This window comes from Mesitornis unicolor, unplaced genomic scaffold (assembly GCF_000695765.1).
Source record: "Mesitornis unicolor isolate BGI_N332 unplaced genomic scaffold, ASM69576v1 scaffold4022, whole genome shotgun sequence".
Taxonomy (NCBI): Eukaryota; Metazoa; Chordata; class Aves; order Mesitornithiformes; family Mesitornithidae; genus Mesitornis; species Mesitornis unicolor.
In genome coordinates, this window is record NW_010166961.1 from 1 (window position 1) to 12,542 (window position 12,542).

The 12,542-nt window shown below is 40.2% G+C and overlaps 1 protein-coding gene across 1 annotated transcript in view; it reads left to right on the forward strand.

Annotated features, from left to right (window-relative positions):
* Positions 1-6: 6 nt before the first annotated feature.
* LOC104548958 (DNA helicase INO80-like) overlaps positions 7-12,542 on the forward strand; it is a gene marked incomplete at its 5' end in the record, with an annotated part of 33,381 nt that continues 20,845 nt past the window's right edge. The window contains 3 exons of the mRNA XM_010195138.1: positions 7-27; positions 5,400-5,540; positions 10,328-10,553. Coding sequence (XP_010193440.1) covers positions 7-27; positions 5,400-5,540; positions 10,328-10,553 — 388 coding nt within the window. The remainder of the gene's footprint in view (positions 28-5,399; positions 5,541-10,327; positions 10,554-12,542) is intronic.

The window sequence follows — 12,542 nt, forward strand, 5'->3', positions numbered from 1 at the left end:
AACTTGCACAGCTGCACTTTGCTGCAGGTAAGCAAAATTTCTGTGATGTGGAGACAGTAGCATATCCTCATGAGTAAGAAACAATGAAAACCTTTCTATCCTCATAAAATGGAGGAAACCAACTTAGAAACAGGATCTGCTTTATTAGATCTAGTCAATGAAATTCAGAGTGCTGAACAGAAAAATAGTTTAACTGCTATCTTCCTCCCATGTGCTGATACATTTGAAAACTTATAGAAAATAAATCGGTTAGATTTATTAGAAAATAGAAGTATTAAGTTATTGTTAGAAATTATTATTATTAGGATTATTATTATTATTAGAATAATAATAATTATTAGAATTATTAGAAAATTAGAAGTATTAAAAATGCTACTGGAGCAACAGAACTAGACTCATTATTTGTCAGGGATAGATTCTACACATAAGCTTAAGAGTTTTGTAATACTTTTCTACATATAAGATGACCGCTTTTTGACTAAAATTAACTCTTCTCATATTCAGTGCATGGTTGTAGCAACTGGGAAAAGCAGAGACTTCAGCCTAGCAACATTTCAGAGTTGGTGGACAAGCATTGTCAGTGGTGTCTTTCTACTCTAAAATGTGCTCTTCTGCTGTCTGGTAGTCTCCAAATGTGTTCACCTTGCTGTGTAACACAAGGTTATTTTCTCTAATCTTTTGCTGGGATGTGTGTGTAGGTTTTGTCTTTTTATGACTAAATTGCTGTTGATTTCCTGAGTTAGGTTATAGCTCCATTGATGCATTTCACTGGGAAATAAGTTCACAAAAGTACTAGCATAGAGTCAGGAAAGCATCTAGGGCAGTTTGCAGATACGCAGTAAAAAAATCTTCTCTGAAACAGTGAGATTGTGCCAAATTTCTCTAGGGAATATTGCTTCTGTTCATGAGTCTGGAAGGGGAAAGGAGATAGCCAGAATTCAATTGAATAGCATGTAGAGGAAGTTGAAATTGAAGACGCATAAGCAGTAGGAAACCAACCTTGGACTTGGTGTCATGTTTTGCAGTGTTAACGGCAAAGCCAACAAAATGAGTCGTCCTAGTTATCAAACAAAGAGCAAGCCAATTGAGTGTGTGTGCCAGTTAACTCTGACTGTGCTGGTGTTTCAATATTCTCTGTTTCCTAGCTTGATAAAATGTCTACCCCATGTGGATTTGCTTTCAGTTAGGTTTTTTTGAAACTATACTGTAGCTCTGTCTTCCCATTGCTATGGTTAAGGAAAACTTGTGTGGTGTCATAAATGTTGCAGCCTAACAGTAAGGGAGTAGAAGATGGTATCGGAAGTTGTATGCACTTTCAGAAGGTAGCATTCATTTTTACATGTGTAGAAAGACAATCTAGATCTGTCCATAGCCTTTGGGTTACTGTGTGTAAATATTAAAATGAAAGTCATTATGTTTTCTTAAAGAACAGAAGGTGTGTTAACATAGATACTGAATATGAAATCTGGAATATGCACATGCGGGTTTAATATTAACAATGAAATGTAAAGCATTTGGATAGGCTACAGACCCACCTGTACCACAACCTGGCAAGACTTAAACATACAATTTGGTTTCTCCAAATAATCTCTGTTCTCTGAGGTAGTCGTTACTTGTGTCCAAGCGGGTCCCAGTGCTGTAACTGTGTGTAACCAGTGACTGGTGTAACTGGTACCTTTTACAGGGAAAACAACCAGGTGAGGAGCAAAGTTCATCAGTGTGTGCAATACAGTGCATTTGTGATACAACCCCAGTAAACCTAAAGGAAGTTTAGCCCTACAGTTATGACAGATTCTTTAGAACTGTTTTCTGACCTGCATGTTAGACAAATTACCACCTGAAGTCACTTTAAAGTAAGCTGTATTTGCAGAATTTTGTTTGCACAGCTTACATACAGGACATTTTTATTTTAAAGGCACAAAACCGATGTGAGAGTTGTAAAACAAACAGCCCTTTACACACCTGTCTTTTATCAGCACGCACCATTGTGAGGGGAAAATGAACTCATTTTTTTAATCTTAGCCTAAATTTGAGAAACTTTCAGTGTAAATTTCCCTAAGGCTTCCTCTAGGGCTTCGTAACACAGTAACATGTAGGGAGTGGGGGGGGGAGAAACAGAGGAAAAGGAAATGGTGTAAATCTGGAAAGGCTTTTCTTAACTGCTCAGATCAGCATTTCCGATATAAGAGACATTTCAAAGTATGAAAATAAGTCAGTAGATGAAAAAAACACATTTCTTTTTAATGGATCTTTCTGAAATTGAGGTTACATCTGTCTAAAGACAGCATGTTTTTTTCATGTAAACACAGAAATCTCTTGCAGTGTGAGGTCTCTTCATTCCCTTTACTCAGCACCTCCACAGCATGTGTATTAATTTGTGTACATTGATTTAAATTAATATAAAATCTGATCTGTTGAGATGAACCCTTTTCTCCTTTGCTTTTCTCATTTTGGATTTTTTGGATGGCAAGGTTGCTGTAGATGTGTACATTCTTTCTTTTTATCAGTCCTTCTCTTTGGTTCTTGGTTTTGTTGTACTATGGTACATGATCCATTTCAGAGCTGTGGCTGTGTTCAGTTCTGTAACCTTACCCAGTCTTTTCCATGTGTGTGACTGATGGGAAGCTGATTTCTGCTGTCCATGTTGTATCTGGTGTCTGCTGTCTTCATGAATACTTCATGACTGCATGTGTCAGGGAATTCAGAGAGGGTTGTTTCTTATGTGACCTGCTTAGAATTTGTACACAGGAAGCGTGGTGCTGAAAAGCAAATTAATGCCCATGTACAAGCCCTACTTCTAATACTGTGTGTATACAAAAATAGTATTTTTCTCTTATTTTGGATACCTTCTTGGAAGTTTTCCTTTGTTTTTTCTTGGGTACTTCTGGTTGGGCTAAAGCCATCTTTGATGGCTCTTTGATATTGTCTTCCAAATGAGAATTAAATACCAAACTTGCATAGGTTTGGAATTACAGTTTGTTAGCCTCCTATCGATCCGTTTCTTGGATTTTCACTTTCCAGGAAATAAAGTTACCCAAACTTCGCTAATGACCAGGGCCACAATCAGTACATCAGTGCTTGCTGTCGTAAGACTTCTAGAAAGCTCCTGTGACTGCATGCAGTGCTGATTCCCGGTTGTAAAATCAGCAGCGTGTGGGCCAGGGGTGGGGTGAGAGGGGCTTCGGGCTAAAGCAGTTGTTCTGTTGCTGAAAGGGAAGTCCCTCTTCTCCTCTGACTCTTGTGTCCTTTCTTTTCTCCCAGTCACTGAATCCTGCCTCCGCTGATGTGGACTTGCACTGTCACATCCGTCTATGAGCCCACTGCAGAAAACTTTGCTGTTTTTATGGCTGTTGAATTTGTTCTTTGATCAGATGTGTACCTAAATAGGCTTCTGGAGGGATGTGACAGGTGATAAAACCGGCGCAAGAAGTGGCACAGATATGTCACGGGAAGGGAGTCCCCCTTTTCAGCAGCAGTGCTGCTGCTTTGTTGCCACCACTTGTCTTCAGCTGAGTAAACCAGCATTCACAGCTGTTGTCTGCAGCCGCGGACCCCGAGCCTTGCGTTTCCCACTCTGCTGTTTCAGCACACGGCCTGTTTTACCAGGTGGTCAAACAGATCACAGAACTAACTTGGAGGGGAAGGGAAAGGGTTTGTTTTCACCTTGATCAGCATCTTGTGAGTACAGAACACCAGGCCAGCAAGAAGAGGCTCTGCAGGGACAGGAGTGAACATGTGAAGCAGCTGTTGCTTCAGCCAGCATTACTGCTAAAGAATTGCCAGCTGAGTAAGAGCCTGGTTTTGGGATCACTTCACGTTATCTTGTGTGGCCCAAGCTTTGACCTGTGCTTTTTAGCCCTGCTGAGCGTCAGTGAAATGCTGTTGTCAGCTCTTTCTGCTCTTACCTTTTATGTAGAGGAGCAGATGTTCAGTCAGAGAGTATAAACTTTATTTTTGCCAGCTTCAGACCACGAGTCTCACTGGTAGCAGCTGTAGGACTCCCTCGCGTGCTAGGATTGACTGATTGGATTTCTTAGGTGATGCTAGCACGTAGGTACAGTAAGAGAATTTTTCTGCCTTGTCATCAGGTTCCAAATTATATGTGCTAGCCATCTGCGTCTTGGCCGGTGCATCTACGTCTGGAAGCAGAAAGGGCCCAGAGTGCATGATCCATAGTTGACTACTGCTGTGGATATATTCTAGTATTTTTTGGCATATGTCAGAATGTGTATATCCAGTGTATGATATGATACACAAGGTGTCTGCTTCTATCGTGTACCCTGATGCTTAGAACTTCAGACACTGGGATTTTAGAAAATTGAGAGGCTCTGTAAAGTAAAGGTAGCGTGCAATTGATTTTTGGCTCATTAGGAACTGGGTCAGAGCAGTGCCAAACCTTTAGACACTCTTTATATTTTACTTAAGTGAACTGGTAGAATTGTCAGGAGGGCACATCCTGTGATCCTGTGGCAGCGAGAGGTGTACCTCCTAATGTTTCTAAAATTGTTGCTCGTTTCCTGCAGTGTGCAGAGGTTTACTCTGAAGCAATTATATGTAACAATTGGTCGCTATGAATATGGAAGAGTCAGACTAAAACTAAGTAGCAAAAATGGCTTAGTCTCTATGCAGTTTATTTCATTGTTTGATGTAGATATTTACAATAAAAAAGGAAAATACAGTAAATGATGCAAGCGAAGAAAATGTAGTTTTGTTACTTGTCTTTGTAGAGTTGAGCATCTTCAAAGAGCTCCCCTTTCTTTAAACTGCGGTGTCACCTCGGTGCCCCCACTTTTGAGTCAGTTTGGTTTTCTGTATCAAAAGGGCACTCGTAGACCTGTGGCAAGTTCCAGGTTTTACGCATGGGTGTGTTCATGTGTGTGAGTATCCCTGCTAGCACCTTGAAAGTCTTCAGTATAAAATTTGCACAGAAGAGGAAGAAAAGGTTGGAAAAAATGAAAGTCCAAAGATACCAGTCCAGTCTCAGTTAGAGTCTTAATTTTTTTCTCTGCCCAATTTAATTTTGCTCGTCATTCAGAATAGATAAAGGAGTAGCTAGAAAACAGCTTGAGGGTCAGGCCTACTAGAATATTCCTGTACTTCCTTCGTTATGAAAGCTAAGATCCAAAGGTTCAAAGAAGGAAAAACTTATTTCTGGTCTCAACTGAGCATAAAGGCAAGTATTGATACGAGCTATTGTGATTTCAGCCATTTCAGGAATCGAATGTTCTGATAATTACATGAAGATCCTGTACGTTGTCATTGCAGAAGATGTGTAGAGTTTCCTTTTTCAAAGAGAAATACTTGGTGAATGTCCTTTGTCTGTTTGTCTCATGGGTGGTTCCAAGACACAGGAGGAGTATTTCTTTATAGATGTAGTAACTCTTAAATTTTGTTTTCAGAACCTTGTGTTCAGTAGCCACTGTAAAGCAGTTATTGGCTATTCAGATCATGTCATACATCGAAGGAGATCAGCTACCTCATGTGTACGGTGCTGCCAGGTGACTGAGCTGCCGTCCTTCCTGTGCATAGCCAGTCCACGGGTAAGTCCAAGTGAAGTTGTAAATTATGTATTTTCTATTGTGTTTAAAATCTTGTTAGAATTGTGTCTTAGGAACAGGATGATCTATTACTTTCTTTTGGTTGGGTAAAACTGTTTCAAGGATATCCTTTTGCTACTCTATTCAATAGTGAGTTTTTTATAGGGGAAGTGACTGTAATGTGTACTGAAGGGAAAAAGAAAGTTGTAAGATGCACTCAGCAGGACTTACTCTGAGATATGTAGATTTCACTTTCTCTCCTAATATCAAAAGCAGTAAAATTATAGAAGAGTTTGTCAAGTAGATTATTTCTCAGTAATTTAAGGGTGAGATGTAAGCATGATACCAACAGAAGAAAGTGATTGTTTGGCCAACTCTGATGACAGAAGAGGACTGAAGTGCAAGAGGAACAGTGCTTTTTTGAAAAGGATGTTCAGTTTCTCTCATTGCATCAGCTTATGCTCCAAAAAGGAAACACCAAATTGCCATATATAAAGATTACTTGAGTTGGCATTTTCTAAATCTTTTGAATATAAGTCTATTGTATTCCACGTTGTTGGATCTTGACAAAGCTGGCCAAAATGTACTTTTATTACCAGAGCATCCATATATTGCCTTCTTTAGTCAGTGTCCATGTTGCATATGTGGCCCCATTTGATCGAGCCTACAGCAGTAATTGCACATTCCCATCTGGAGAAGGGTGGGTGGCAGGTGGGACTCTGTGCTTATCACCTCCGTGCTGCTCCTCGAGCTGACTTCATCTGTGCCTCTAGGGGTCAGGAATCCCAACTGAACTTCTCAAAATCACGTATCGCCTCCCAGTCACAACGCATTGCCTTGCTTCAGGAACAGGCAGTTACTCTGAGAGTAAATTGTCTAAACCACTTCTCCTTCAGATTCCTTTGATTTGTCACTCTTTGCACCTAAATTTGCTTTATGGATGAAAAATGTGTTGAATACTTCCCCTGCATCAGGGGGTTAGGAGGCTACATATGAAGGGGAAGGGAAAGATGAGGAGAGATCATATTTGACCTTTATTCTAGTCAATAAAAGTTACTTGGTTTGGCTTGGCTGGTGTATAAAGATGATTAAGTGGAAGCATGGCTTTTTGTTTCCAGGAATACAAAGACTTAATTTTACGCCTGTTAGAAACTTTTGGCAGGAATGTGGAAGACCTGAAACGGCGGAAAGAGCACACATGTTCTCAGAAATGATAGCCTTCTGTTGTTGTTTGACCTGTGATGAATTTTGGGAAGTTAATGGAGCGAATGATAGAAATAGGAGTGTAAGTTTATGTAGCAGCTATGGGGTGGTGAGCGGGAGTCAGTATTGTAGTTTCTTTCTATGCAGGCAATTTTCCTGAGTACAGATAGGTCTCAATCACCAAAAAATGGATCTTGTATTCTCATTAAGAAGCTGATTAATTCACTTTCAAGTAATATAGTTTGGTTTAGTTTCAATAGATTCCGGTGTGTCAGAAGTATTATGGTAAGAATTGGTTTTCTTGTGCCCAAGAATTTGGGCATCTTGTGTCTGAAAGGTTAACTTTGTATTGGGATAAATGCAGGAAGAAGTTTAGCAACTACCACAACTAAAGTAAGTTACTGAATTTAAGGTGGCAATGTATTCATACATCCCTGTCGCTGTATTTTTGATGTATTTCTGAACCATGACACTTAGATTCAGTCAGTTTGACAGTAATGTCTCATCATAGGAGGACTAATACTAAGGACTTACTCTACGTTTTCGCTATGAGTGAAACTACAAAAACAAACCCAGGAGAAAGAAAACTTTCAAAAACTGGACCATGACAAAAAGGAGAGAGGAGGAGCATGAATAAGCTTGAATGGCAGATATTTTTTGATCTGTTTCAGAAATGTCTTGGTTTTTCTTGTAAGGCCATGTAAAAGATGCAAAGCTCTACCCTAGAGGTGTATGTATGTGTTTAAAAAAGCATGGAGGTGATAGTGAAGATAGTCTTACGCCCTTGGATGTCGGTCAGTGTTACACAGGCTGCATGGGAAGAGTAGTTCTTGTTAATGTAGAAATTGCAGTGAGGCACACAAAGTTCATCTCAAGATTGTCTCGTAGTAGCTGTTCCTCTGGGTGAGGCGTTACTGAAATGTGGCTTGTAGAATTTTACGATGTGACTTCCTTTTTCTTTTAAAAATCCTAGTGTATGGATAAGCCGTGTTTCTGTGTCAGAAATTACTCTGCTCTGATTTGTACGTGATGGCTGCCTGTTTTTGAGGTTTCTCTTTTTGTCAGTGTTTGAAAGAGTTCCGGTCTATCCAGTTTAGAAATGTGAACTGAAATGCGATGGTTAATAGTCTCCCTTAAACAACCCAAGTCTGTACCATGGTCTGCAGTGTGTATCAGTGTTCAGGCAACAAGACTTGCTTGCATCTTGAATTGAGTTGTGCCTTCTCCCACACAAGTCAGTCCTATGCTGTGACTGCAGGTGGCGGTACGAGGCAGCATCAACTCTTGTCTTTTAATTACGGAACATGTGTCCAAAGCCTTAACAGAATCCCTTTCACTTTGCAGCGTTTCATGTGGCTGGGTGCGTAGACCCATAAACCAGTGGGGTTTAAAAATACTTCTCGGCATCTTGCAAAACAATGGCTTTACCGCTATTGCTAAGATTTTGTATGCCTTGTTGTTTTTATTTCGATACGTACTGTAATTGTACTCACAAACAATTGATTGGCCTTTGCAATGAGAAGTCTCTGTTTGTGAGGTTAATTTATCCCTATGGGAAGAGCTCCCATAAACCAGGAGTGTGCCACAGGCTTCTACCCAGATGGTCTCGCTTAATACCTTTTTCTTTAAGTTAGCTGGTAAATGTTCAGAGAAGAGCAGCCAGCATCTAAGATAGCAGGCAGTTTCTAAAGTACAATATTTTAAACTGGTGATATTTAAACTATTTATTGCTTATCATTTAATAAAGCCATGAAAATACTTTTATTTGCATGGTGTAAAGTTATATGTATATTATTCTGAGTATGTAGCAGTTTATTATGTCATGCTAGAGCAAGCTGGAACAAAAAATTAAACTCCTTTCAAATACATAAAAGCTTTTCACCTGCAATACAGAAATAAGTTTTTTACTGTGTTTATTGTTTTGGTTGTCCTGTTATCACAATGGTTCCCTTCCCTACTCAGTTCTCCAGAAACTCCGCTGCTCACTGTTCACCATCAAAACCTACGGACTCCTGCACTGTTTTTTCCTGTGCAGCTCTGCTTTATTTTTTAAAATGCAAAAACTTTTACAAGTTTGATTTCTTCTGTGTTCATTTTAATTTATTACATAGCTTTTCTTAGTTCTATAGGTAATGCAATTTTGCACAGTGTTAGGATTCATGACGGTGTCTTTCACTTACATGAATTTACGTGGACAATTTTAAAAACTGTGCTTCTGAAATAAAAGCGACAACGACTTCTAAAGTAATGACGTGTGCTTCTTATGCTGAGGAAACCCACAAAGCATTGCAGATTTATCACTTTTCGCTGTTACAAGCACATACTGTAAGAATAGTTGTCCAATGTGAAGTTTTACTTTCATTTTCATGTGAGTTTACAACACATTATTAACTCTCTAGATAGCATGTGAAAGTTTTCAGTAGCTTTCATTTGTAAACTTGGTTATAAATAGCTTTTGTAAACACCCCACAATGTTGGCCCAAAACAGACTGATTTTCGGAAAAGTTAGAAAGAAGTCAGTGAGATCTGCATTTTATTGGAAAGATTTCTTGTGCTCAATAGTGAATTGTTGTGTATTTATATTTGCATGAAAGTGTTGTATTTGCTTCGGATCAACTGATTTAACTCTTAGTGAAGTATCTGAAGAAAAACTTAACAGAGTAGGCCGTCCCTGGCTCGGTTCCGATTTTGGTTTTTATTACTGCAGTATCTTGAAGGTGTCACCTACCCCACAAGGCAGAAATAAGAGAAAACTATAGATTGTACAAAGGACGGCCTTGGCTGCTGGAACAGACTCTTCTTGAGACCCTTACAGCCATCGGCTTACAGCTCTTTGGCTGACGTGGACCTTCCGCTCTGTACAGATTGGGGTGGATTGGGCAGAGTAGGGGAGGTTAAAGTGATGGAGCCATTCCAGAATAGCTCACAGCATGAAATCAGAGTTCCTGTGATTGCAACACTGGGCTGTCCAGCTGGGTCGTATGTCCTGAAGGAGGTAATAGGGCAAGGGGTTCACAGAATGGCCAGAAGAAAAAGATCACCCTGTGCTCACTTGCACTTCTATTCTAATCAGCTGTTGAGCCCAAGAAACGTGCTGTTCCAAAACAGGGCTGTTTTCCTGTTCGTTTGTTTTGTGGGGTTTTTTTTCCTTTCTAATTAATGTATCTTCCTATTTTTAAATTATCGTGTGAATTTCTGTAAAGGACAATATGTAAATCTCATCTCTGCTAGGTAAATGCTTGATTGTGAAGTGCAAAAATTAAAAAGAAATTTGGCCCAATGATAGGTGCAGCAAGGATATTATTCTTTTACTCTCAGCTTTGCTATCAGTTGTGTAGCAATTAGCACAAGGCATTGTTTATCAAAAGTCAAGAGGTCCATACCTGGTTGTTCAGGACCTTTTTTGTGATGTGGGGAGATATTGCATCTTGGCTTATTTTTAGGCCAGCCTAAGATTATTTTCTATTCATACATGTCAGTAACAATTGGGCTTTTAAATTTAAATTCTGTGGGAAGATACATTAACCAGGGATTAGGGAATCAGGGGAAATCTGAATGAGAATTTTGATTTATTATTTTACTTGTAGGTAACAGCTGTGCCACTGGAGTTCTACTGCAATGACCGAAGTGCAGAGTACGAGCGCAGGGCGCTGAAGGAAGGAGGAAGTCTCGAAGCAAAGCAGTGTGTGCTCAATGGGTCCCCTGAGCTAGCAGCTGAGTGGCTGAAGCAGTGCTCCCAGTTCTTCCCAGAGTACCCAGGAGGACTCTTAGGGATCAGGCCTCAGAATGGCTGGTCTTTTATCAGGATACCAGGTAAGTTTAAAGGTTGTCATGGAACAGAGCTGAGATAAGGACATCTGCTCCTCATGGTAATTATGCTTGGTTGTGGGCTTTTTGAGGGGGTGGGGCTGGTTGTGTGTTTGTTTTTCCTCCTGAGATAAAGTTAACCTTGTATTCACATCCTCCATCTGGAGTAAAGCTGTCAGTGGATACTGAACAATTGAAACACAAACTTTTCTAATGCTTACTAACCTCTTTGAGCACATCAGCCCTCCAAGTGACTGTAAAGAGATGGATTTGCTTACTAAAGCACAGTCTGGTCTCACAACCAAATAGTATTTTGAGATTGGAAGATTGCACGAAAAGTAACAATCATACCTTGCCTCCTAGTGTGTTGGAAGGCCTTTGTATTGACCTAAGAGATCTTTTGTTGGTCTTCCCAGTGAAAGGATAAACATTACTTGTAGCAGTCTACCATGGATGGATTTGGGGACCTAGTTCAGAGGAAATTGGCCTGGAAAACAAGGCATGAGGGTTTCAGTTGGAATAAAGAAGACTTAATCATATTTCCTGGTGAAGTGTGAAAAACGTACCAGTGTTCTAGTAAAGTAAATGCACTGCATTTTTTCCTAGAATTAGACTAAAGTAATCCAAGATCTGCTGGAATTTGATAGCAAGTACTGCAGTGATTTTCACGGGCTGGACACAATTGAGCTGTCAGAAGATGGTCCTGAGCAGTGAGCAGAGTTCTGCAGAAAGTAGAGATCTGAGAGATAGCCAAGAGGAAAAACAGCTTACACTGCCAGATGCTAAGTTATTCCCAGACCCTTTTGGGTCAAGGATGTTTGGCAGGGGAAGTTAGTGCAGTAAAAGGAAAATGGCCTTTTGCTTGCTACAGTCTGGTTTAAGAAGGTACCTCATAAGTACTTGGTGTCACTTGACTCACATGCACGTTTGTATCTATGCGAAACAATTCTTCATGAGCTTGCACAAGATTAATGTTCAGTGACTGTTGATGATTTTATAGTTTCTTCAGGAATTCATAGAATCGTTTATCAGTTATTTAGAAACAGAAAATGAATCGCTGTAGCAGAAAGGAGAGGAATAGCTGAGGGATAAGTTAAGGTAGAAGGATAGAGAAAGAGAGAATAGATAGATGAATAGAGAAATGAAGAAAAGTAGACAATGTATAGAGAGCTGCATTCTCTTGAAAATTCTTCCATTTTAAGCTGATGACTTTGTCATCAGCAAAAATTTGTACAAGAGTAAAGGTGGAGTAGATGAAGCTTACAGGAATGAATAGATGCAAGGTTAGGCAAAAAGCACAATAAAGAATTTGCTTGAGAAGGTGGTTAGGTTGTGTGTGTTATGAAAAGCTGGCTTAATCTGAGAGGTGTTGGAGCTAAAAGTGGATTGAAAAAAAGTAGTTTCATACAGCCGTGTTTTAATTAGGTGGAAAGTAGCATTCAAACCTAAACCTATCCTGAGAGGAGAGGGCATATACCACAACAGGGCAGCTGTGTTTATGTGTGCAGGAGAAGGCACAGGGCAGGCACAGGGCATTGCAGAAAGTGGCTGATGTGCTGAAGGACCCTTTTACAAGACTGAAGCACAGCAGGTGTCGAATGGAACAGTGGAGTGAAGGTCTGCAGTAAACGGGTGACAAGAAGAAAAGGGGATACCTTTCTCCTAACCCTGATCTATCCTCTTTTACAAGGCTGAAGCAGAGCAGGTGTAGAGTGGAACAGTGGGTGTGAAGGTCTGCAGTAAACGGGTGACAAGAAGAAAAGGGGATACCTTTCTCCTAACCCTGATCTATCCTCTCCCAAACTCAGCGTTCCCAGTACCCTGGCAGCAGGCTCAGCTGCGATCACTGTGGGAATCTCTTGAGGCTTTTCCTGTTCTTTGAAAGAAAAATGGTCCTGGATTAAATGGCAGGAAGTGTCTGAGTCCTTTTAGCATCGATAAAAAGCACCGGCCTCACTGGCTGTTTACTGTGAGAGCCAGCTAGCTCCTCACTGA